Genomic DNA, 23,241 nt, shown 5'->3' with positions numbered 1-23,241 from the left:
CTTTCCTGGGCCGCCTGTCTGAATAGCACTTTCCCCCCACGGAGTTAATGTCTGTATTCAGTGGGGCAAATCATGTGTTGCACTTAGCATGGTGCCTGGCAAACAGTAAGCACCCTGTAAGCCTTAACGCCACCACTATTATCGCAGTGGCTGCTGTATTATTATTCCTGAGCCCCCACTGGCCAGGGCAGGGAGTCCCTCTCTAGGCTCCTGCTCTGGGCTTATCCATTCCTGCACTTCTGCACTGTTGTTGGTGGCGTGCTCATTCCTGTGCTGTCTCGACCGTTAAACTCCAAGCAAGGAGTCCCCTGCTCCCATTCATTAACTCCTAGGAAATTACTTTTGAGTGAGTGTTGACACCACTGCATTCCTGGCCACTGGTCCCCACTCTCAGAGCTCACTTCTAGTACATTTGCTTCCCCAGTGGCTCCAGTACCTTCCATTCCACACCCTTGTTCTTCCCCATTTGTGTTTCTGAGCATCCCATCCCTGGGCTCTGTGTTCATGCCCCCATCTCAGCCAAGCCTGAGGACCCCAGATGCTCCAACAGCCACGTTACTTGGCAGATTGTCAGATCCTTAAGAGAGTTCTGAGCTCAGGCTCGAGGTTGGGGGTGAATACTCCAGGCTGGGGGGATTAGCAACGGCCTTGTCAAGCCGGATAAGGCTGTGACCTGGATCACTGTGAACTCAAAGCCACCCCCACTGGAATTCTCTGGGTGACTGCCCAGGCCCCTCTGATAATACCTCCAGCCCTAGGCTCTGGGTTTTTATTGGACTTCCTGCATCTGTGGAGGCTGTTGGGGGCTGAGCAGAAGAATGCCTGGCCAGGTGCAGGCAGACGTTTCTCTCACCACCTTCAGACCCGTCTTCATCACTCGCTCCCATTCAGGCCTTTAGGATTCCGGAAGCCAAGAGTCTATCGAGATTCCCAGCCTTTAGATCCCAATGTTGTGGCTGGGGGCAGGGAGCCGGCAGGGCCTGGAGCCTGATGGGGCTGCTCCTGAGAGCAGGCCACAGGAGCAGGAGCTGAGGCCGGGCCAGAAAGGTCAGTCACATATACTGGGAGGGGCAGACCAGCTGGACTGGGAGAGGTGGGAGAGGTGGGGTCTGGAGAGCACAGAGGGTCCCTGGGGAGGGTGGACAAGGCAGAGGCCCTGCTAGAGGGGTCTCCCGAGGGCCCTGTGGTCCCTTTCCTAGTAAGGTGCAAGCCCGGTGAGCCGTGTGGTTCTTACGGAGGCCAGGCCACACGTGAAGGGAACCAGGGGTTTCTACCCAGGAGGTTGTTCCTGAACCTGGGGGCAAAGCCAGGCACAGTTATGAAGAGAGTTAGAGTTGGAATCTGTGTTTATGCTAATCTGAGGCTTTGCCTGCATTTCTTTTGAACTCAAACCACAAGAAAATATTCATCTTCGGGAAAAAGAATCATCACCAGTTCCTTAACCTTCTCTGCGCATCCGCTGTGTGCAGACACTTTGGTGCACGTGGGAGGGAACACGGAGCCAGAAGATGCCATTCCGGCCCTCTTAGGAAGGCCTCTCTGGCCTCCTCCTCCGGCCCCCTGGAGCCCTCCTCTCCCCACCCCCATGCCCAGTCCCCTTTCTCTGGAAGGTAGTTTAGCTTTGAGCTGGATTAATGGAGCCTTGGGGGTCAGACCCATCAGGTTCAACTCATGGCTTTGCTGCTTACCAGCTGTGTGATACGGGTGAGCCATTTCTGTTCCTTCGATCCCTGGTGTCCTAATCTGCAAATGGCCTACGGTGGCAGTGCCCACCTCATAGGATCGCTTTAAAGGGTAAAATGGGGTCAGCCTCATAGAGAGCCTCGCATGGTGTCTGTAAGCCTTGGCTATTCCTGTGTGTCATTCCACACACATTGTTTTCTCAGACCCAGTCTGGGCCAGTGTGCCAGGTGCTGCCCAGCGTAGGGATGAAATGGGACATCCTCACGGATTCAAGGTCTAGTTTGCTCATCCACTTAGGCGGTCAACAAATGTATATTAAACCCTCTGCTGGGCACGGGGATGTCAAAATAAAAGACATGGTCCCCCTCCCCAGTTTGCTCATAGTCTTGTGGGGGAGACACTATGATAGAATAGGATTGTCCTGTCATAAGGGAGCTCAACAGATCCAGGGGTCAGAGTAGGGAACTCATCCAGTCTGGTAGGGGGGTTCACTAAAATGCTTTTTATTTTTTATTTATTTTTATTTTTTAAGAAAGGAAGACCTGATTTCCTTATGGTTTCTCCAACTCATGGCCATGCATTTACCCCAGGACCTTTGTACCTGTTGTCCTCTCTGTCTGTGATGCTCCTCTCCCTCATGTCCCTGTGGCCTGCTCCCTCACCTCCTCCATCACTTTGCTCTGATGTCACCTCCACAGTCAGACTTTTCCTGGCCACCCTATTTAAGCTGACAAAGCCCACCATCAGGTTCCCTCTCCCAACACACGCACCCAGCACTCCTGTCCTCCTTCCCCATTTTATTGTTCTCTGGAGCGTTTATTAACCACCTGCCAAACCGTATCTTCTATGCCATATATTTGGGGAACAAAAAGTGTTCTTCTCAGGAATGCGCAGGGGAGCAGGTGATAGATAAGGCAAGGCTGGAAAGGGTGGTCGTGGGGCCAGATCATGAAGGGTCACATGCCTGCGGGGGAGATAGACACCCCTGACCCTGGCAGCAGGGGACACGTGCTGATATAGAGGTTAAGAAGACTGATCCAGGAACAGAGGAGGACATCAGGAAAGGCATCTCAAGGGGGCACAGCCCCTCTTAGGCCCAGGGAAGGAGTTCAAATGTTATTGTAGGTTTATGGGCATGGCATAAGGCCTGTTCTCGTTACCCCATCCTAACAGACAGACCCCGATTCTAAACTCTAGAGTGCAGAGGCTGATGGGCTTAGCTCTGCATTCGTTTCCTGCAGTGCCCAGCTGGCACTCTGCCCGCAGGAGTTGCTCCGGAAATGATTGCTGGCCTGGATTGGAATTGGAGACAAGAGGAAGGGCCTGGAATTGTGAGCGTCAGGATCATGAGCCTAGAATCTCCGACACCACGTTGCATCTTGCCAGTCAGAGCCTATTCCAGGGTTTCTCCAAGAAAAGAAGTGACATTACAGCGTGAAAAAACAAGTAGGCGTTTACAAGGCAAAAAAGACAACGAACATTTGGGGGGGGGTGCGGGGAACAACAGAAACAAAGACAGAAAGGAAGGCTAGCTCAAAGAAAACAAACAGTTTAGTGGGTTTTTCAAAGATAAAACCAAGCAGGTGCTTGCTATGGACTAGGTGTTTGGAGTTGCATTTTCAGCAAAGTATTTGGGGGAAGTCAGGCTTCAGTTTGTTATTGAAAAATAACCATTACATAGGTAGGAACAGACTGAGCCCAAGATACGACCAGCTGTATCTTTATTTTATTTTTATTTAAGTAATCTCTATACTTAACTTGGGGCTCGAACGTGCGACCCCGAGATCAAGAGCCACACGCTCTTCTGACGGAGCCAGCCGGGCGCCCCTAAGTGTATCTTTAGCGCAGGCTGCCAACTTATGGAATGACAAATCCGGTGAGGATGGCTACTCCCTCACATCTTGGTTCATCCCCTCAATTATTCTTTATTCCACAGATAAATATCAGATACCAATATGTATGAGGCCCTGTGTTAGCTGCTGAAAATATGATGAACGAGCCTGACGAGTTTCCTGGCCTCTAGGGGAAGGGGCAGGAGACAGAAATCCTAAACAAGTCAAGAAGGAAAGAAATGAGAGTTGAAGATGATGGTCAGTGCCACAAAGGGGGAAAACAGTGACCTGAGCTTAACTGGAGGCGGAGGAGCTACCTTGGGTAGGCGGTCAAGGAAGGCCTCCTGGAAGAGGTGGCATTTAGGATGAGACCCGGAGCTAATACTATGCTAAGTATTAGTATTCTAGGCTGGGGGGAGCGGTAAGTGCCAAAGCCCTCGGTAGAAAAGCTTGGAGTGCTCAAGGTTCATGTGACAGCTAGCGCTGTCACCAAAGGTCAGAGCTGGTGGGCGCCCTGGAGGTCACCCAGTCCAGATCCCACTCAGTTGATGTTGCTTTTTGCAACAGCCCTGAACATGACGGTGGCATGAATCAATGTCGGGGTGGGGAGACTGGTGAGGCAAGGGGCACAGACTATTTGACAGCTCTGTTCACGCCGGAGAGCAGCTGAAGGGCTCCTGACTTTTCTGTGCGTTTTTTTTTTTAATGTTGCAAAATTATAATTTTTTTTTACACTTTTGCAGACTAGAACTTATGCTTCATAATTGACTTAGGTTAACTTCATGTGCTTTTGACAGGTCTCTCATGTTCCTAAAACTTACACGCCCTTTTCAGCGGAATCAAGTAGGGCCGTGTTCCACCTCCTCAGCCCCCATCTTTTGCGCTATATTTCTGGTCTTAATAAAGAAAAAGTACCTCTGGGGACAGGAAGCTGACCCTCCTCAAGACAGATCATTCTATTTCCAGGACATTTGGGCTATTAGAAAAAAACTTTCTGGGCTTGAACCGAAATGGGCCTCCCTTGCCTGGTGCTGCCTCTGTAGTCTGGGGCCACATGGGACAACCACGGTGCTTTTCACCCTCAACAGACCTTCAGAAATTTGGAGACAGAGGCTGGGTCCCTAAGCCCCCTTCCAAGCGCCAGCCAGCCCCTACTCCCTCCATCTGACAGGCATCCTGTGACCCAGACACTCCCTAGTTTTCCAGAAATGCTCTCTCAGAGACGGGGTGGGGGGGGGGGTGGTGGTCAGGACCAGGCACATCCTTCCCGAAGAGGTCGGCTAGGGGCCCTCGCTCCGGGCACCACAGTCCTGCCATCATGGCAAAGACAGTGCTGCCTCTGTGATCCAAGTGCTACCAGGCTTGGGGACACAGGTCTGATGGCTGGGCTGTGTCATCCTGTCCTGTGCTTGCGTGGTTTGGTTTTGGGGTTCTCGGGTAGAAGTTTCTCATTTCCTGTTGAACTCATATCATCTTGCTCTTGATCGAGGCCATTCTGGGCCACCACCACCAGGGGTAAAGTCCAAACTCCTTAGCCTGACACTCAAGGTTCTTTGTGACCTACCCCTGTGCGTCTCTTCAGTCAGCCCTCCCCCCATTCCTCATTTCCTACTAAACACGTAGAGAAAGTTCCCTTTTCTGAGAAATGAAGCATGGGTCTGCCCCAGCAAACGTTCGTTAAGCCCCTACAATGTGGGGCTCAATCCTAAACACAATCTTAAACGCAACACAACCCTAAACACCTGCCATGCCTCAGCTCGGAACATTGGGCTGAGGCAGGTAAAATGATTATCCCCATTACTGAGCAGTTCAAAACCTTGCCTAAGGTCACACAGCTAATGAGCAGTGGTTCCAGAACATGGGCTCTTCATTAGCAGGCAGCGTGCCTCACCTTACCCCGTGGTGTGCTGCTCCGGGTACATCTCCCTGCATCCATTGACGTTGTTAGGAGCGTGAGATTGCCCACATGCGAGTGCTTACAGCACAGATGGCTGCACACATGGGCAGATGTTACAAGTCAGGGCTCGTCTCCCCCTCCAAGAGCCAGCTATTAAATAGTTACTCGAACATCACTGCCTAATGCCCTCAGCTACCTTGTCCATTTGTAGCCCCCCAAATGAGCCAGCGTGACAATGCCCGCGTAGGCGGCTCCTTCCACCTGGGATGCCCTTCCTTGCATCCTTGCCTGGTGAACATCCATTCTGTTTTTTCCAGTTTTTTAAAAAAGATTTTGTTTATTCATGAGAGACACACAGAGAGAGGCAGAGACACGGGTAGAGGGAGAAGCAGGCTCCCCCAGGGAGCCCGATGTGGGACTTGATCCCAGGACCCCAGGATCACGCCCAGGCAGATGCTCAACTGCTGAGCCACCCAGGTGTCCCTTTTTTCTATTTTTTTTTATTGTGGTACAAGACACACAACCTCAAATTTACCATCTTAACCATATTAAATGTACGGTTCAGTGGTATTAAATACATTTATGATGTTGTGTAACCACCATCACCATCCATCTCCAGAACTCTTTTCATCTTGTAAAGCTGAGAGTCTGTTCCCATTAAAATCTAACTATCCTTTCTCCTGTCCCCTGGCACCACCACCCCCATTCCATTTTCTGTTTCTATGATGTTGATTACTCTGAGTGACTCCTATAAAGTAAAATTGTACAATATCTGTGCTTTTGTGACTGGCTTATTTCACTTCTTGTAATGCGCTCAAGGTCCAGCCAAGTTGTAGCATCAGAATTTCCTTCCCTTTTAGGGCTGGATAACCTTCCACTTGTATGTATATAGGATGTATATACTGCCTTTTATTTATCCATTCACTTGTTGATAGACCCTTGGGTTGTTTCCACACTTAAGCTGTTGTGAATAATGCTGCTATCAACACGAGTGTACAGATATCTCTTTGAGACCCAGCTTTAAATTTTTTTCTAAAGATTTTATTTATTTATTCATGAGAGAGGCATAGAGGGAGAGGCAGAGACACAGGCAGAGGGAGAAGCAGGCTTCCTGCAGGGAGCCCAATGCAGGACTCGATCTCAGGACCCCGGGATCACGTCCTGAGCCAAAGGCAGACACCCAACCACTGAGCCACCCAGGCGTCTCAAGAGACCCTGCTTTAAATTTTTGGGTACATACCCACCGATGGGACTGCTGGGTCATATGGTGATTCTACCTCTAATTTTTGAAGGAATCACCATGCTGTTTTCCAGCAACTGTGCCATTTCACACTCCTACCAACAGTGTACAAGGGTTCCTTTTTCCTCAACCTGCTTTTAAAGATTGAATGCAGGTGCCTTTTCTTCTAGAAAGCCCTCCGTGATCTCCTCGTCCTGGGACAGGTGCCCTTAGTGTACATTTACTGAGCAACTGCTATGTGCTTGGCGTTGAGCTCAGCACCTGAAACGCAGGTTTGCACAGGAGATGATCTCTGCTCTCAAGACACATTCGCTGTCCCATTGGTGCTGCCGGGGCGGAGAGGATAGGACTCAAGCCTGAGTTCTAGGACAGGCCACTAGAGGGTGCTCCAGGCAGGGAGCAGCAAGGAAGCACGTGGGGGATAAGACAATAAGGAGCGGTGGAGACCAGGGCAAAGCTAAACTTGTGTCCAGTTGAAGGGGGCAGGTACTTCTCCACTCTGGCCAGCTGTTGCCATGTAGGAATCCAGAGCCGGGATCACCAGAGAAGAAAGAGAGAAGCTGGAAATCTGGATTTTTGTCTGAGATCTCTCTCTCCCTCTCTCTTTTTTTTTTTTTTTTTTTTAAGATTTTATTTATCTATTCATGAGAGACACACACAGAGGCAGAGACACAGGCAGAGGGAGAAGCAGGCTCCATGCCGGGAGCATGACGCAGGACTCGATCCCAGGACTCCAGGATTGCACCCTAGGCCAAAGGCAGGCGCTAAACCGCGGAACCATCCAGGGATCCCCTGTCTGAGATCTCTTAATACTTCCACGTTACCAACTGATTTCAACATTTTGAAAGTCACTGAGTAGGACAAGCATAGGACTTCCTAGGGCTGCATTTAGCTCAGGGCTATAAGTTTATAACCAAAGACCCAGTTCCACTCATTAAGCAATTATTGAGAATTATGAGCTCTGACTATAGCTCAGCTTTCACTTCTCCATCTAGAGTATGAGGAAGTCATGTGACACTTTGGTCAGGGGTCCTGTGAAAATCACAATCCTTAGATCTTTATTGGGCGTCAATCTCTTTGTGGAGTGGCAAGAACGTGGACCTGGGGTGACAGGCCAGGCTTTAGGTTGCAGGTCTGCCTTCTGTAGGCCACCTAACATCTGCCCCTCAGTTTCCTTACTTAGAATGGGGTCCCGATGCCCCCCAAGATTTTGTGAGGATTCAAGATCCCCATCGGTGAACTTGCCTTGTGCCAGCGGCACAGTATGGAGTTCCTCTCTCCTTCCTTCCCAATTGGTCAGTCTTGAAACTCCCTCCAATTGGAAGTGCTGGAAGAGGCTAGATGTGTGATGAGTTCTACAACATTCCAGAGATCGGCAAGCTTCTTGTGGAGGGAGGAGTCAGGGGGCCTCCATATGGCGCATCTGCCAGTGAGCTCTGGGCAATCCTGCTCTATGTGCCAGCCTCCCGGGGGGCAGCAGATCCTCCTCTGATGAGGCCGAGGGCACTTCGGCAGCTCTGGTCTCGGGAGGAGAGGGTGTCCAAGTGTGTCTGGCTGCCCTCAGTGGGGCTTCAGCTCTGACGAGCCTGCAGAAAATGGACACAGCAAGTGCCGGAGAACAAGCATGATTATGAGAGGCTTAATTTATTACACAGATATTTCTTGAGGGCCTACCAGGTGTCAGATGTTGCTCCAGGTGCTGGGGTCAGAAATGAATCAGAGAAGGATCCTGCCCTCAAGAGTCTTCTACTCAATGGGGGTGGATGTGGTCGGGACAATTTAATCCCTGGAGTGTGAATGACTGGATCCCTTACTGGGGAGAGGGGAGTTGACAGGGGCTGGGCTGTGGGGGAGACGATGAGTTTGGTCCTGGGGTTCCTGCAGGACACTGAGCTACCCTACGTGGCAGGTATTTGGATTGTAATGATTGTATATATATATTTAATTATTATATTTGAAGTGTGGGCTGGGGCCATGGGTATGAAGCTAGAGCCAGAGTCATCATGCATTCGCTCGGCAAACCTAACTTAGCACCTACTGTGTGCCAAGTGCCAGGAGTACAGAGGTGAAGCAGACGCAGTGCCTACCCTCGGGGGGCTCTCAGTTTAGTGCAGTGACATACAGCATTGATATTTATAACAGTTATGATTCCCGAGCACCCATGGGGTGCCGGGCACCGTGCTGAGCCTCTCTGTCTGCATCGCTTCATTGAGTGATCACAACTCTAGAATGAAGCCGGTTCCATCACTGTCCTGGTCTACAGATGGTGGTAAAAGCGAGACTCGAGGAGGCCAGGGGACACCGGTAGTCGGAGGTGACACCCAGATATGAATCCAGTTCTGTCTGACGTGAAGCCCAGACTCTTGGACCTGGCACCGAACCTCCTCCTCCTTCCAGTACTCAACCGTTTGTTCAGGGAGTGACACTGTTGTGTCAAAGCTCATGCCAGCTTCTGCTTGGCCGGGCTAGCCTCTGGATATCTGCATTAAATGAGCCCTCAATCCCGGAACTCGGCCGAGCTCACCCCAGGAGAGGGGGAGAGAAAGAGAGGAGCAGACTCGGGGGGCAGACCCCGCATGTGGGGGCCGGATGGAGGTGGGGGTGAGCTGCGGAGGACGGATGGCCGAGTGTGGCCTCGCAAGGCTGGAGAGGGAGAGGGTCGTGGGGTGAAGCCCAAGTTTGGGGGGATCCCTGGGAGCCCGTGCAGGGACACAGCGGCGGGTTCAGGTGGCAGAGTGTTTGGATGGAAGTGGGTGATGAGCAGCTGGAGGCTTCTCTGTCCAGAAATGTGGCTTTGAGAGGGGAAAAAAAATCTGGAGAGACAGGTCTGAGGAGGCAGGGACATTTCCTCTTGTTTGGTTTAGGATGGTGAGGCCTGTGAGTGTCTGTAGGCGGAGGAAGGACCTGGTGGGGAAGGAGAAAAGTTGATACAGAATAGAGAGGAGATCCCCCCCCACCCAGGGACGTATCGTGGATTTACTTGGTGCTTTACTATCTGTCCCCTGAACCCGAGGGCAAGTGTGGGGGGGCCGGACCTCTGTCTTGTTCACGATGGACCCCAACCCCACTGGCATCTTGCATGTAGGAGACACTAGTAGGTACTTTCTGTATAGAACTGGGGCTCACAGGGTTTTGTGGGGTGCCCAGCCATTAGGTCTCAGGAGGAGAAGGGCTCCTAAGTTTGCCGTGAGGGGAGAAAAGAAGCCAAGGGGGAGGAGAAGGAGCTCACACGCACATCTCAGAAAAGTGTGTGCACAGGGGGGTCAGGGACGGGCGGGGCTCGGGATGGAGAGAGTGGAGAACAGAGCCTAATAACGGTTGTCTGTGCTCCTCAAGACACGCTAGAAGGTTACTCTTCATTTACTTACTGGCATTGTTTGGCCACTGCTCTGTCATAAATGCGCTCATTCGCTTTATCCTAACAAGGACTCTGTGAGGCAGGCCGGGCACAGCCAGCCCGGAGGAGATGTAGCTTGCACTTGCAGCCTGAAGCTCATCTACATTATGTGATGTCGACCCCCTGCACCACGCACCTCCCCATTTGGCCTTATTTTATTTATTTTTAAAAAGTCTTTTTTTATTTATTTACTCACGAGAGACACGGAGAGGCAGAGGGAAAAGCAGGCTCCATGCCAGGAGCCCGGGATCAAGCCCTGAGCCAAAGGCAGATGCTCACCCACTGAGCCAGGTGCCCCCCGGCCTTATTTCACACAGCAGGTGCCTCATCGTGGGCCTCTGGGGCGGCCGGGAGTCATTATTCTCCTGGATCACAGGAACAAACAGAGGTGTGGTGACTTGTCCGGAGTCACACAGCTCCTGGGTGGCTGAGTGGGGACTCCAGCCGGTGTGGCTCCCACTGCCAGCCTGGTGGGCTCTCCTTCCCAGAGGGAAGGAATGCAGGAATTCCGTAAGGAGTTCAGGTGCCAAAAGGGAGGTGCCAGCTCCAGGGACATTTCACAACATCCCCAGAGTGGGGCTTCACGGGCTCCAGGGTCTCCCCACCCCAGGAACCCGGCAGCGTGGACGGAGAGGGTTGGCAGGTGAGGAACAACAGGAAGAGGGCGAGGACAGAGTTGGGGGGGGCCACCTGGCTGCCCCAGAGTCGAGCCCAACGGAGGAGCCGTGGGCTGGAGGGCTCGATAGAGACACGCAGTGGCAGGGGGAGGGGGGCTGCCCTGGAGGGGGATTCCAGCTCTCCGGTCCCTGGTGGGGAACCCTGGACCATGGGTGGCCCAGGCCAGACCCTCCTCTGTGTCTCTCCTGGAACTCACCCGAGGAACTGTGACACGCTCAGGGAATCGCTGCTTTAGAACACAGAGAGGCAGAGAGTCCCCTGGGGTCTCGGGGGGAGAAGCAGGGCTCCTATGTGAGACATCGGACGCCTGGAGGCGGCCCAGGCAGGACGTGGGAGGCGGGCAGAGAGGCCTTTAAAACCCGTGGGCCCAGCGCCTGCCTCTCCTGCAGCGGGGCGGAGAGAAGGGCTCCCTGGTGAGGAACCGCATCTGGGGACTGCCTGGCTTGGAGGTGTGGGGGTGTGCAGGGTGCAGGGAGGGAGAGGGGCTGGGAGAGGAGGCCCCTGACCCCCCCAGAGCCTCCCCCCCAGATGGAGGGGAGGTCTCTCGTGTGCCTGTTGTGCAGCGGGCTTGATGCTGTCCGTCCCCTGTGGCCGGAGATCTGACCTGGGGGTCCTGGAGCGTGGAGGCGGGGGGGGGGGGGGGGCTCTGTCCCTCCAGGGACCCAGCCACTCCTGGCCCCCACTCTTTCATGCTTCCGTTAGGCTGTCTGTCTCCACTCTCTCCACCTCCCATGACCTCAGCCACCACTTTACTCCAAAATTATCTCGCCGCCGTGCTCATTGCCCTCTGTGGTTGCTTGATAAAAATAGCCAATCCCACATCCTTCTCCTGGGGGCCGGCTCTGAGCTCCACCGATGGGCCACTTTCCAGCCCCTAAGTTGGCTGTGTCCCTGCTTCTGTCACCTCCTCGCTGAGACCTCTCTGCAATCTTTCTCGGAGCCCCCTTCCATGGGGCCTCATGCTGTTCCCTGCACTGACGGCCCCCGCCCAAGGTGCTCAGAAATGCGCCTGGGATTTTGGTTCGATTCAGGCAGGTACGGTAAGGCCAGGAGCTGGTTGCCATGGAGAAGACAGTCTGTGACTTACAGTTTCTGGGAGAAGGGGACACGCCACACATGTGGGGTCACACCGTGCGGGGCCACACGGGGAAGCACCGGGGTTGTTGATCCGGAGGTGGAAGAAACGAGAGCCAAACTGTGCCCGGAGCCTCTCTTGTGTTTTCTGTGGGAAAGGCCAGGCAGGGGGCAAACAGCTTGGGCCTGACCAGCTCGGAGGATTTCCGCAGACTCCAGGCTGCAGGGGTGGTGGGTCCCTAGGTCCCTAGCAGTCTGCTTCTGGCCCTGGGGTGATTTAGGGCAGGGGAGAGATTGGCTGGGAGCAGGAGAGTTAGACAGGGGGTTGGGGGGCAAGTTCGGGACTGGCTGGTTTGCACATAAGAAAGCCTTGTCCCTGGGGAGTTTTGTTATCGCTAGGAATTAGCTACTCCTGGGAGGGGCTGTGTCTTCCCAGCACCCCCCTCAAAGGTCCCCATGGGACATCAAAGTCTCATCAAATACGGAAAAGGTACCCCACGAATAGTACACAGGGGCTGGCAGTGGAGCAGAGTAGGTCTGCAGCCCTGGGCTGCACAGTTGGGCAGCTCACCTCCCCTTCCTCAGTTTCTCCATCTGTGAGATCAACAACTACCCTCCCCTCGTTCAACAAATGAGTATGGAAGGGACAGACACGGTAGCAGCAGGTCTAACAACCGCCACCTGCCAGGGTGCCCGGCAGGCTTACAGAGACAGGGGACAGATCCTGGCACACTGCGGGTGCCCGGGCTTGGCGGCTGGCCTCTTCCTCCTGTTGTGGCTCTGAGAAGAGGCCGGGGATGACTGGTGTGGAAGGGGTAGGGTCTGGAGCCATGTCCCCTGGTCGGTTGGAGCCCCCGAGGCGAGGCCACGGGTGGACAGAACCCTCAGGAATGTTCTTGGAACTCAGAGGAGCTGCTGGACAAAGGGCGGCACGGAGAGGCCCGCCCGCAGCCGGAGCCCCGGGGAGCGGAGGTGTTGTGCTTGGAGCCAGGGCCCGGGGGTGCCAGGGGCTCGGGGCAGAGCGTCGCACGAGTGACCACTGAACCCAGGGATCAGAGACAGCCGGGCACTGACGGGGGAACCTTGGCAGACCATCAGCCGCTGAGCAGCTGTGGATAAACACGGACCTTGGGATCCAGAGAGGGAAGGGAAGCAGACAGCGCCGGTAAGGAACCCCCGAGAGGCCAAGTTAGAATCAGGCGCTGGCCCAAGCCGCATGGAATTTCCTCTGCCTCCTGGGTGTGATTTTTCGGGAGTCAAGGCCGGTGATTCATGTGTTTGCCGAAGGCAGGTGCTGGAGAGGGAAGCTGGGGTCTCCAGGCCCGCGGAGTAGAGCTCCGAGGCTCAAAGGCAAGTCACCCCTCCGAGAAGGGAGGCTGTGCTGGGCGGTGAGAGGTGCACAGGCCTGGGGTTGAACCCTTCCTCCACTTCTTACAAGCTGCCTGGCTTCTGGCAAGTTCCATGAGGTCTCTGATCCTCCATTTCTCTGCTGGGAAAAATGGGAGCAGTGATATCTACTCTTGGGAGCCCTCATGAATACCCAGGGTCGACTTACTCTTTACGTAGACACGGTACTTGGAGCTCATAGAAATGTTTTAAATCTAATTGTTTTAGAATCAGGGGGAAAAAATGAATAGAATCGTAATGGATATATCATACTACATCCCGCCTGGATCATATTTGTTTCCATACCAACACAGTTGTAAGATATAACTTAAAATAATTTTTTTTTTTTTTTTGGAGGAAGGGGCCCATGAAGGCGAAAGTGCCCGGGACCCACAAAGCCACAGCAAGGCCCTGAAGGCTGCTTACATGGGGCTGCTGGTGCTTCCTTCCGGAGGCCCCACTCCGGGCCAGGCCCTACTCTCGGTGCTGGGACAGAGGGGTGAAGCCGCCTCGCTTCTGGCACCCCCTCCCCCCCCCCCAGACACCAGCAGGTCAGACATCCTTGACAACCGGCAGCCAGGGCCGAGAGATGAAAGAACAGAGGACTTAGCATCATCTGCTTCCCTCTGCCTCCCACCCTGACCCCATCACTCCCTCCATCCTGGCTTCTTTCCTCCCTACTTGGTCCTTGCGTCCTTCATTAAGGGCCACGTCCAGCTTGTGTCAATTCCCGCCTGTCGCCTGTGCCACCAAATCTCCATTAGGAAACCTCTGCCTATTTTAGCCATTGCCTGCGGAGGGGGCAGTTGTGCTGGGGCATCTGTGGTGGGAAAGTCCATTCCTGCCTCTACTGGGGACCATACCCCACGAGTGCTCTTTGGCTCCAAGGGACCCCCCAGGATCAACTCCTTGAGGTTTTTGCCCCTTTTCCAACTAAGGTCGCCTTTGTGCTGCCCAACAGGAGAGGGTGAGGCCTGGCGGGAACCCAGGGGTGGGGTCCGGATGCATCTCCTGAGAGGCATGTCATGGGATGCATTTTCTCTTCCAGAACCCTGGAGATGAACGGCCTTCTCACACTGGCTTGGTTACTGGCTTGTTGTAAGTGCTGGTCCCATGACCTCTGAACTTGTGACCTTCTATCCCCAGGAACAGTAGAGTAGTGGAAAGGAGGCTAGTCTTGGAGGTTGTTGAGACTTGATCTTGAATCTCGGCTCTGCACTTCCTATGTGGGCATCAGCAAGAGCCTTTGCCTCTCTGAGCCTCTGTCTCCTCATCTGTGACACGGGATGACATTTAGCCAACTGGTGGGGCTGTGGCATGATTTTAGATGGTGATAGGTAGAGAGGTGATTGTGTGACGTGGACCAAATGTGGCTTGCAAATGTGAGAAGCATATTTTTTACTTTGGTGCAAAACAAAACAAAATGAGGCCCAAATGAAAAACTAGACCCTCATAAGTAACTATTCCATCCCGTGGTTCCTGGGTCATTCTCTGCTGAGGCTGGCCTGGGTCTTCTTTTCTTTTCTTTTCTTTTCTTTTCTTTTCTTTTCTTTTCTTTTCTTTTCTTTCTTTTTCTTTTTCTTTTTCTTTTTCTCTTTTTCTTTTCTTTTTTCTTTTCTTTTCTTTTCTTTCTTTTCCTTCCTTTTAAAAAAGATTTTATTTATTTATTCATGAGAGACACAGAGAGAGGCAGAGACACAGGCAGAGGGAGAAGCAGGCTCCCTGTGGGGAGCCTGATGTGGGAGTCGATCCCAGGACCCTTGGATCATGCCCTGAGCCAAAGGCAGGTGCTCAACCACTGAGCCACCCAGGCATCCCTGGCCTGGGTTTTCAACACACGCCCTACCTGCTGCCATCTCCCAGCTGGAGGTAACTGCACAGCACAGGGGAGCCCCATGACCGTGTACACAACCCCCAACAGCTGTCCTAATCTCTGATGTCTTGCCAGATCCCTGAGACTCACCAAGGGTGGGAAGCCTAGTGGGAGGAGGGAGTCCCTGGCTCCCTGTGAAACCCTGAACCTTTCCTTCCAAACTATTGTCTCCCAATCTGGAAGGTGAGGTAGCTGGCTTCTATGATCTGGGAGGATCCCACCCTGCTAAAGGTTCTGGGCCTGATGTTCTAGATGGTGTTATTTGCGGGGAGGGAGGTGCCCATCGTCAGGAGAGACAGGAAGCACCTGTCTGCCTGCTTCCTACAGCTACCATATTAATTACACTTAATATTTCTCAGTCATTCACTATGTGTCTGCCGCTGTGCTCAAAATTCACACATGTCCTCTCATTTTAACCCTCAGAATAGCTCCAAAATGTAGGCACTCACTTTAGCCCCTCACCCCCATTTGCAGACGAAGAGGTGGAGGCTTTAAGAGATGAAGTGACACATTGTGCTGAGAATGAGCAGCAGAGGCAGGATTTGAACCCATGTTCTCACATTCTCCGAGTCCAGACTTGTAGCTCTTCTGCATGCCCTCCCCTTTCTCGGTCCTGTCCCACTAATGGGGAGAATAAGGAGGAGACACCCGGGTTTCCGCAAGCCGCAGGGCAGGAGAAGGGGCAGGTTCATGTGGGGCAAGTGTGTTCACCCAGAGCTGTGGTCTGCCTTCCAGGTGTGCGTGCTGTGCCAGGAGGCTTGCTGGACCTCAAGTCCATGATTGAGAAGGTGACTGGGAAGAGCGCCCTGACAAACTACGGCTTCTATGGCTGCTACTGTGGCTGGGGCGGTCGGGGGACCCCCAAAGATGGCACCGATTGGTGAGCTGGTCATCATGATTATCCTTTGCACTCAGCCTCTGCACCCGCATTATCTCACATAATTCCGCGTCAGTTCTGGAAGAGGAGTATCAAAGTGCCACTTTATTGGCAAGAAAACTGCATGCCAGGGAGGTTAGCTGACTTGCTCAAGAGACATCTAGTAACTTCTCAGTAACCTAATGTGTCAGTTGTTCTATTGCTACATAACACATCACCCCAAAATGTAATGGCTTAGAGTGAGCATGATCATTTATTTTGCTCAGAATTGGCCCTTTGGGTAGGGCTTGGCAGGATGGCTTGTCCCTGCCCCCCACCCCCCCACCCCTACCCCTGGCTTCAACTTGGGCAGCTTGAATGAGGCCGGACCATCCAGTTTCCAGATGGCTCACTCTCGTGGCTGGCTGCTGGCTGGAAGCTCAGCTGAGGCTAGAGAGGGGTTGGGGGGCTCGGTTCCTCTCACTTAGGCCTCTCCAAGGCTGTTGGGACTTCCCCACAGCACAGTGACTGCTGGATTCCCTAAGAGTGAGTGTCCCAAGGTTGCAGGGCAAAAGGGTCTAGCCTCAGAAATTCTATGGTGTCACTTGGTGGAGGCAGTCACAAAGGCATTGAGAGGAAAGGGACCTAGATTCCATTTCTTGATTGGGAAGTGTCAAAGTTCTAGAACATGTGAGCAAAAGAGATTGTACTTTGGGAAATTCTGAGATACCTGATGTGGATAATGGAATGGGGCCATGAGGCAAGTGGATGGGAGATGGCGGGAGCCAAGTTTTCCACTGCTGGAAGGGGAGTTCTCTCCCTGCGGTGATGGATTAGAGGTGGAGATGTCAGTATGAACTCTTGTTTAGCTTAATATAGAGGCAGGTAGTTACATACAGAAATAGGTACAGATGTATTTACTAACACGGGTTAATATGGACACAGTTTTTGCTCTCTCAGCTGAGAGGACCTAGAAGAAACAACATCCAGGAGCAATAAGCAACTTCCAGTGCCCAGATCTGGTCTCTAACACCATTCTCCAAAACAATGAACCAAGGCTCCTTGGAGACATGGCTGATTCTAGGACCAGGACAGAAAATATATAGGAGGAGCCTGGAGTTTCATGTGAGCCCAAAAGATAAGGAAGTATTCAAAAGAACCACCTCCCGCATAGATAGGGATAGGTCAGGGAGCACAAGAGCCAACTGGAAGGGCTCCCAGTGGCCAAAGCTAGAGTGATTAGAGCAGCAAGATAAACCCATAGCCCCAGTCTTATCATGAGAAAAACATCAGACAAATCCCATAGAGAGCCATCCTACAAAATACGAGCCCGGCTCTCCTCAAAACTGTCAAGGTCATCAAAAACAAGGAAAATGTGAGATACTGTCACAGCCAAGAGGAGACTAAAGAGACTTGACAACTAAGTGTAATGAGGTGTCCTGGATAGGATCCTTAAATAGAAAAGGACATTAAGTAAAAACTAAGCAAATCTAAATAAACTAGGGACTTTTTACAATTAAGGAATCAATAGTGGTGCATCATGATTTAGCTGATTAGTTATTTAATCTATGATATCAATATCGGTTTGTTAATTGTAACACCTAATAGAAGATGTTGATAATGGGAAAAACTGGGTGTGGGGTACAAAGGAACACTCTATACCACTTCTCTATTTTTCTATAAATCAACTTTTAAAAAGTGCCATCTTCCACACCTAACACACTGGAAGTTTATTTTTTGCTCACATCACAGTTCCTTGTGACTCACATATTAATGTCCGGACCCAGGTTCCTTCCATCTTGTGGCTCTGCCATCCCCTGTGCCCTCAGAGTCTTCTGCTGGGTCGTCTCCATCCACCTGAGAGACAGGGAATGAGAGAAAGAAGAGGACAGTGTGGGAGGGTTTCATGGGTAGGTCTGGAAGTGGTGGACATCACTTCTGACCATTATGCCCCCGCCAGAACCTAGTTGTGTGGCCACAGCCACTCACAAGTGAGGCTGGGAAAAGTAGGCTCACAGTGACCCCGAGGGAGAGAGCAGGTGAGTGAACCACTAGCCAGTGGCAGGGGCCCCAGCGGAAGAGCAGAGAAGTGCTCAACCATACCCCTAGATTCTCTCTTTGCCAGAGCGCACCCACCTAGCTGCCCCCCGCTAATGTGACGTGCCCCTTCCATCCAGGATCTACATCTCTTGCGTTGGCAGGTGCTGTTGGGTGCATGATCGCTGCTACGGGCGGCTGGAGGAGAAAGGCTGCCACATCCGGACACAGTCCTACAAATACAGATTTGCACAGGGACTGGTCACCTGTGGTAAGGCTGGGGCTTCCCCTTCAGGCCACTGATAGAGCCTGGGTCTTTGCTGGTTCTGAGCTCAGCTGTCCCCGGGGTCAGCCGGCCCGGCCCATATCTGGGAGGGCAGAGCTGGGGGCAGGAGGGGCAGCAGGGGCAGGATTATCGTGGGTATATCTGACCTCTGGGGAAGGGCTGAAACCTCGCAGGCGGAGCATTCCCCAGGTGCCAAATGCTTTGCATGCTTCCTCTCACTTGCTCCCCCAAATACCTTTTGGAGTGTGTTCGTTCTTCCCATTTTACGAGTGAGGAAACTAGAATTCAGAGCCTTGCCAGCGCGCACGGCTAGAGCTGGGATTCAAGCTCAGGTCCGTCTGAGTTCGCGAAACTCCTTCTGGGGACCGTGTCTCCTCCTTGAGGACTGGACTTCCTCCCTGGCAGAGGCTGTCTCCACCGTCAGAGTGGGAACGTCCAAAGGGAGAGAACGTGTCTCTACCGTCAGACTGGGTGGGAACTCCCAGAGGGCAGGGGCTGTGCTCCCTGGGTCAAAACTTGTCCCGGGGCAGCAGCTAGGCCGCTTCCATCAGATCGTGCATTTCCCAGTGTGGAAGCTGTGCCTCCCTCATCGGACGGAGAGCCTCCCGGGGCAGGACGCAGACCGGGGAGTCTGCTGAGGATAGAAGCAAGCCCAGGAGGCAGTGTTGGTGGAGCCCCCGTTCCCCTTCTCATTGTGCCTTTGGTGTCCTGTTTGCAGAATATGGGCCCCTCTGCCAGATGCAGCTCTGCACCTGTGACCGGAAGCTCGTCTACTGCCTCAAGAGGAACCTAAGAAGCTACAACCCTCACTACCAATACTTCCCCAACATCCTCTGCTCCTAGTCGCCCTCAGGGAGCTCTTACTTGACCAGGACTTTTGCCCCCTTCTCCTACAACACAGAGCCCACTGACTCTGCTGGGTTCCTGCGAGAGGCCCCCAGTCTTGGCCACGGGGCTTGGGGGAGTCCCCTGGCCACACTTCACACTCCGCAGAGTTCCAGGAGAGTGACTCTGCTCGTAGGACCTGGTAAGGTCAGGGTCCCTGACCCCGACTCATGAAGTCGGCCCCTCTGATGCAGGGAGCTCGCCCCTAGCTCCAGGCCAGCTGTCCGCCCTTGGCCCCAAAGACAGCGCTCCTTCTCCAGGAAGATGCATTTACTTTTCAGTTTCAGCAGTCAGATTAGCCCTATACCCTCTAGAGAATTTTTACTCAAGGTAAAAGCAACATGAACCCCATATAGATATTAAATAAAATCTCTTCTTAAATAAAACCACATGGGCACTTGTCTCTGCTCTTGGGGATTGCCTTGCACCCCTTCTTCCTCTGCCACTGGGGCACTGGACCCAAAGGTACCGGAGACTCTCAGGAATAGAAGGTGAGGATTCATAAATAGGTTTTCTGGGATCCAAGCCTTCTTTAGGGTTCATCTTATTACACCATGGGGTCCTCTCTGGCCAAGCACTGGGTTCCATTCTTCCTTGAGGAGGTGAGGAGAAGATGCTTGGCAATCATGCCAGCTTGGGCTTCCGGGCCAGAGAGGGCTGCGTTCAAATCCCAGCACCAGCTTCTCTAGACGCCTGGTCTCGGGCTTGTTGCTGAACCTCTGTGACTTCCAGTTTCCTTAAAAAGGAAACCAGAATGTTTCTTGCAATGTAGAGTGGGTAATCTGGAGGTCATCTTGCTGCTGACACGGGCATGCTGAGGTTCTGGAATTCCGCAGAGCAGGACATTTTTTTAAAAAAATAGGGTTCAGCGGAAGGGTTTATTTTTGCCACGTAAGGATTCTAAAAAACCCACCTCATCTATCAATTCATAAAATAAAGGGTGATCTAATACCAAGACTGTGGGAAGAAAGCACACATTCTGAAACAAAGAAGAGTCCTTTCCAAGAAAGGACCTTTGGCTTCCTTATGCGGACAAACCCCAAAATAACCACATGATAAATGGGATCTATATTTAAAAAAAACTCCCAACACTGAACATTTTTCAAAAAAAATGTAATTTTATGAGACGACTCTGAATGTACTAGTGCCTTAGAAAAGTGATACCGACTTGAGTCTATTTGACTGTGTTGCATAGAATGGAGCTCATGTGTCCCATTTACTCTTCAAAAAAAAATTTTTTTTTAATCAAAACCGTTCCCCAAGTCCAATGTGAAATAAGCACACGGGAGAGTCAGAAGCTTCACTTTGATGCCATTTCTCCCCAGTTAAAAGTTCCTGAATGATGGAGAAGAGACCCCAGCCCTGTCAGGGGCAGGTGGCGGGCAGGGGTTGTCTTGCCGCTGGGGTTCTGCAGGAGGGGCTGCGTGCAGGCTGTGCTCTCCGGGCGTCCCAGTCCAGGGCACCTGCATTCAGACAGGCACAGGCAGGCATTTGTGGACAAGGGAAGCTTCGAGGTTACAAAAGCAACAGCACAGGCTGAGATGGGCTTGAGCTGGAGGGGCCTCTGGGGAACTTTTATTTATCTACCAGGAAATGGAGGTGCAGAGAGGTTGGGAGATTTTCCCAAAGCCACACAGCACAGCAATAGCAGAAGTTAGAGGTAGATCTCAGATCCGGGTTCTAAACCCTGGGCCCTGACTACCAGCCCGTTGTCTTCAGCTCCAGCGCACGTAGAGAGGAAACAGAAGCTGGGGTAGTTTGGGAGTTCATCCATAATAGGGGTTTTCAGGAGGATCCCCTGGATTCCACCTGAGGGCCAGGTTCCTCTCTGCTCTAACTGCCTTGGATAGCAGAGGCCGTCTCCGGCTTGTTAGTCTGGCAGGGGCTCTGGCTTCATCATCTGTAGAGGGGGACCCCACTGAGGTCCTCCACGGAGGCTGCCCTGGACCCCTGTCATGGCAGTGAACAGCTCTGGGGAAATGATGAAATCCAGGAATCGCCAAAACCCAGGAGGAGGTGGTCTCTTTGACTCTGTTATTTGACCAACTCTTGGGTGACAAGAGACCCATCAGGGGGCTCATCTCTCGAAATTGCATGGTCCCCCAAGGGGTGCACTGTCCTGGATCTGTCATGTGTCCTTTAGCTACAAGGAAATTGCATTTCCCAGAAATTCCATCCCCGCAGAATTCCAGGCTGGTGTGGGTCTCCGGAGACGTTTGCATGAGATGCGGAAGCAGATGTGGAGTAGGAGTGGTGGGATTTTTACAAGCAGGGTTGGAGCGGGGCATGAGAGGCTGTCGCGGGTGATGCGTGTGGGCCCTTATCTGCTGGCTCACCGTGTGGGTGTTGGGGAGCACCCGAGCCACAGCCACTCCAGGTCCTGCCAGGCCACCTGTTTCGGCTCCTTCCGTTGGAGGTGATGAGATGGTTAAGGGCATTCTGGGCTGATCTCGTGGGTTCCACTCATCCCTGCCAGTCCAATTGCCCTGTCGCTTGGGCCACAGGATTTCAGGCAGCAGCACCAGCAGAAAAAGAAACAGCATCTCACAGAATGCTTGCCTTTTTTTTTTTTTTTTTTTTTTTAACTGGCTTCCACAATCATGGAAGCCAAATCCACACAAAAATCCCTTATTTTAGGGCAGCCCGGGTGGCTCAGCAGTTTAGTGCTGCCTTCGGCCCAGGGCGGGATCCTAGAGTCCCAGGATGGAGTCCCACGTCGGGCTCCCTGCATGAGGCCTGCTTCTCCCTCTGCCTGTGTCTCCCTCTCTCTCTCTTTCTGTGTCTCTCATGAATAAATAAAATTAAAAAAAAAAAAGTCCCTTATTTTATATGTTGGGATCTCCTAGCAGTTCCGAGGCTCCGATCAAACCCTGATTGATAGAGCCGGCTTCCTGGTGCCTACCAGTGTGCTTGGCACACAGCAGGTGCTTCACAAGTGTTTGTTGACTGAATGAGTGACCGGATGGGCAGATGAGTGAACCAGACAGTCCCTGCCTCCAGGGTGTTCACGGACCAGAGTGGAAACAGGCCTGAGGAGCTGGGCAGGAGGAAGGGCAGCACAGCGGCTGCTGGTACAGTCTGGACGAGAGCTGGCTTGTCTTTGTCCCTTTGGCCTCCTGGTCCCTGATGCCTCCCTGGCCTGGCCAGCACTAAGTGAGGGGACAGGCCTCCTCAGGGGCCAGGGGAGATAGCTCGGTGCCCCAGTGTCTAGCAGGGGCATGGTCTACCTGCATGGCTTTCTCGAAATGAGGTTCCAGCCTGCTGTGTGTGTCCAGAACCTGCTCCGACACAAGGCCAACTTCTGGTCACATGTGTACATCTTCTGGCACTTGCTCCCGGGACCAGCTCGGGAAGGAAACCAGAGTGCTCACCTCTGGGGCAGTCAGAGAGACCCAACCTATCCCACTCAGGTGGCAAGAGCCTCCCTTGGGAGCCTCAGAAATCCCACTGCCTGCTGGAGGCCTCTCAGGATGGTGACAACGCCCTTCCCTGCTGAATTCAGAAAGCCCACGACTATGGCATAACTCAAGTCCTGGTGGAGGTTTGCTGGTCCTCGGTCCATCCTTTCTTTCACATACTCCAACTGTACCTCTACAGGCGCTCCTTTCCTCTAAGGCTTCCAGTGGCTCCCCGTTGCCAAGTTCTTTTTTGTTTTTAAGATTTTATTTATTTATTCATGAGAGATGCAGAGAGAGAGGCAGAGACACAGGCAGAGGGAGAAGCAGGCTCCCTGCCAGGAACCCGATGTGGGACTCGATCCCAGGACCCCGGGATCACGCCCTGAACCAAAAGCAGACGCTCAACCGCTGAGCCACCCGGGTGCCCCTCATTGTCAAGTTCTTCAGCTGACGTTCTAGCACTTTCTGCTGCCAGCTGCGCTGCCCTTGCACTTGGTCTCCCAATTGTTCCCCACTTCCCCAAACCTCTACTCCTCCTGTCTTGCCTGTGTGTTCCGCTCTGCCTCTCTTCTCGCTGTTTCCTCCCTTCTGGGATGTTGTCCCCTCTCCTTTACCTGTGAGTTGCTTTTTTCCTTATCGGTAATGATGACCGTGAAAGCTACCAGTTACCACCTGCCTGCCACGTGCCAGGGACTCCTCCGGCTTATGTCACTTTGTCC

At 52.8% G+C, this 23,241-nt stretch overlaps 1 protein-coding gene across 11 annotated transcripts; it reads left to right on the top strand.

The window, feature by feature from the left end:
* The first annotated feature begins 766 nt into the window (after positions 1-766).
* Positions 767-19,510, top strand: PLA2G5 (phospholipase A2 group V). Of its 11 annotated transcripts, XM_072828058.1 has the most exons (7): positions 10,952-11,140; positions 12,709-12,966; positions 13,093-13,151; positions 14,236-14,285; positions 15,796-15,940; positions 18,118-18,224; positions 18,958-19,510. In XM_072828058.1, the coding sequence occupies exons 4-7, from the start codon at positions 14,246-14,248 to the stop codon at positions 19,080-19,082; spliced, it is 417 nt and encodes a 138-aa protein (XP_072684159.1). In that variant the 5' UTR covers positions 10,952-11,140; positions 12,709-12,966; positions 13,093-13,151; positions 14,236-14,245; the 3' UTR covers positions 19,083-19,510. The 11 variants fall into 11 exon arrangements, with proteins under 11 accessions (XP_072684151.1, XP_072684156.1, XP_072684150.1 ...); XM_072828053.1 differs by lacking the exon at positions 13,093-13,151 and having other exon boundaries at positions 10,953-11,140; XM_072828051.1 differs by lacking the exon at positions 13,093-13,151 and having other exon boundaries at positions 10,953-11,176.
* The last annotated feature ends 3,731 nt before the right edge of the window (positions 19,511-23,241 follow it).

This window comes from Canis lupus, chromosome 5 (genome assembly GCF_048164855.1).
Source record: "Canis lupus baileyi chromosome 5, mCanLup2.hap1, whole genome shotgun sequence".
In the NCBI taxonomy this organism is placed as follows: domain Eukaryota; kingdom Metazoa; phylum Chordata; class Mammalia; order Carnivora; family Canidae; genus Canis; species Canis lupus.
Note: the sequence above shows the minus strand (reverse complement) of the source record. Positions and strands in the feature narration are given on the sequence as shown.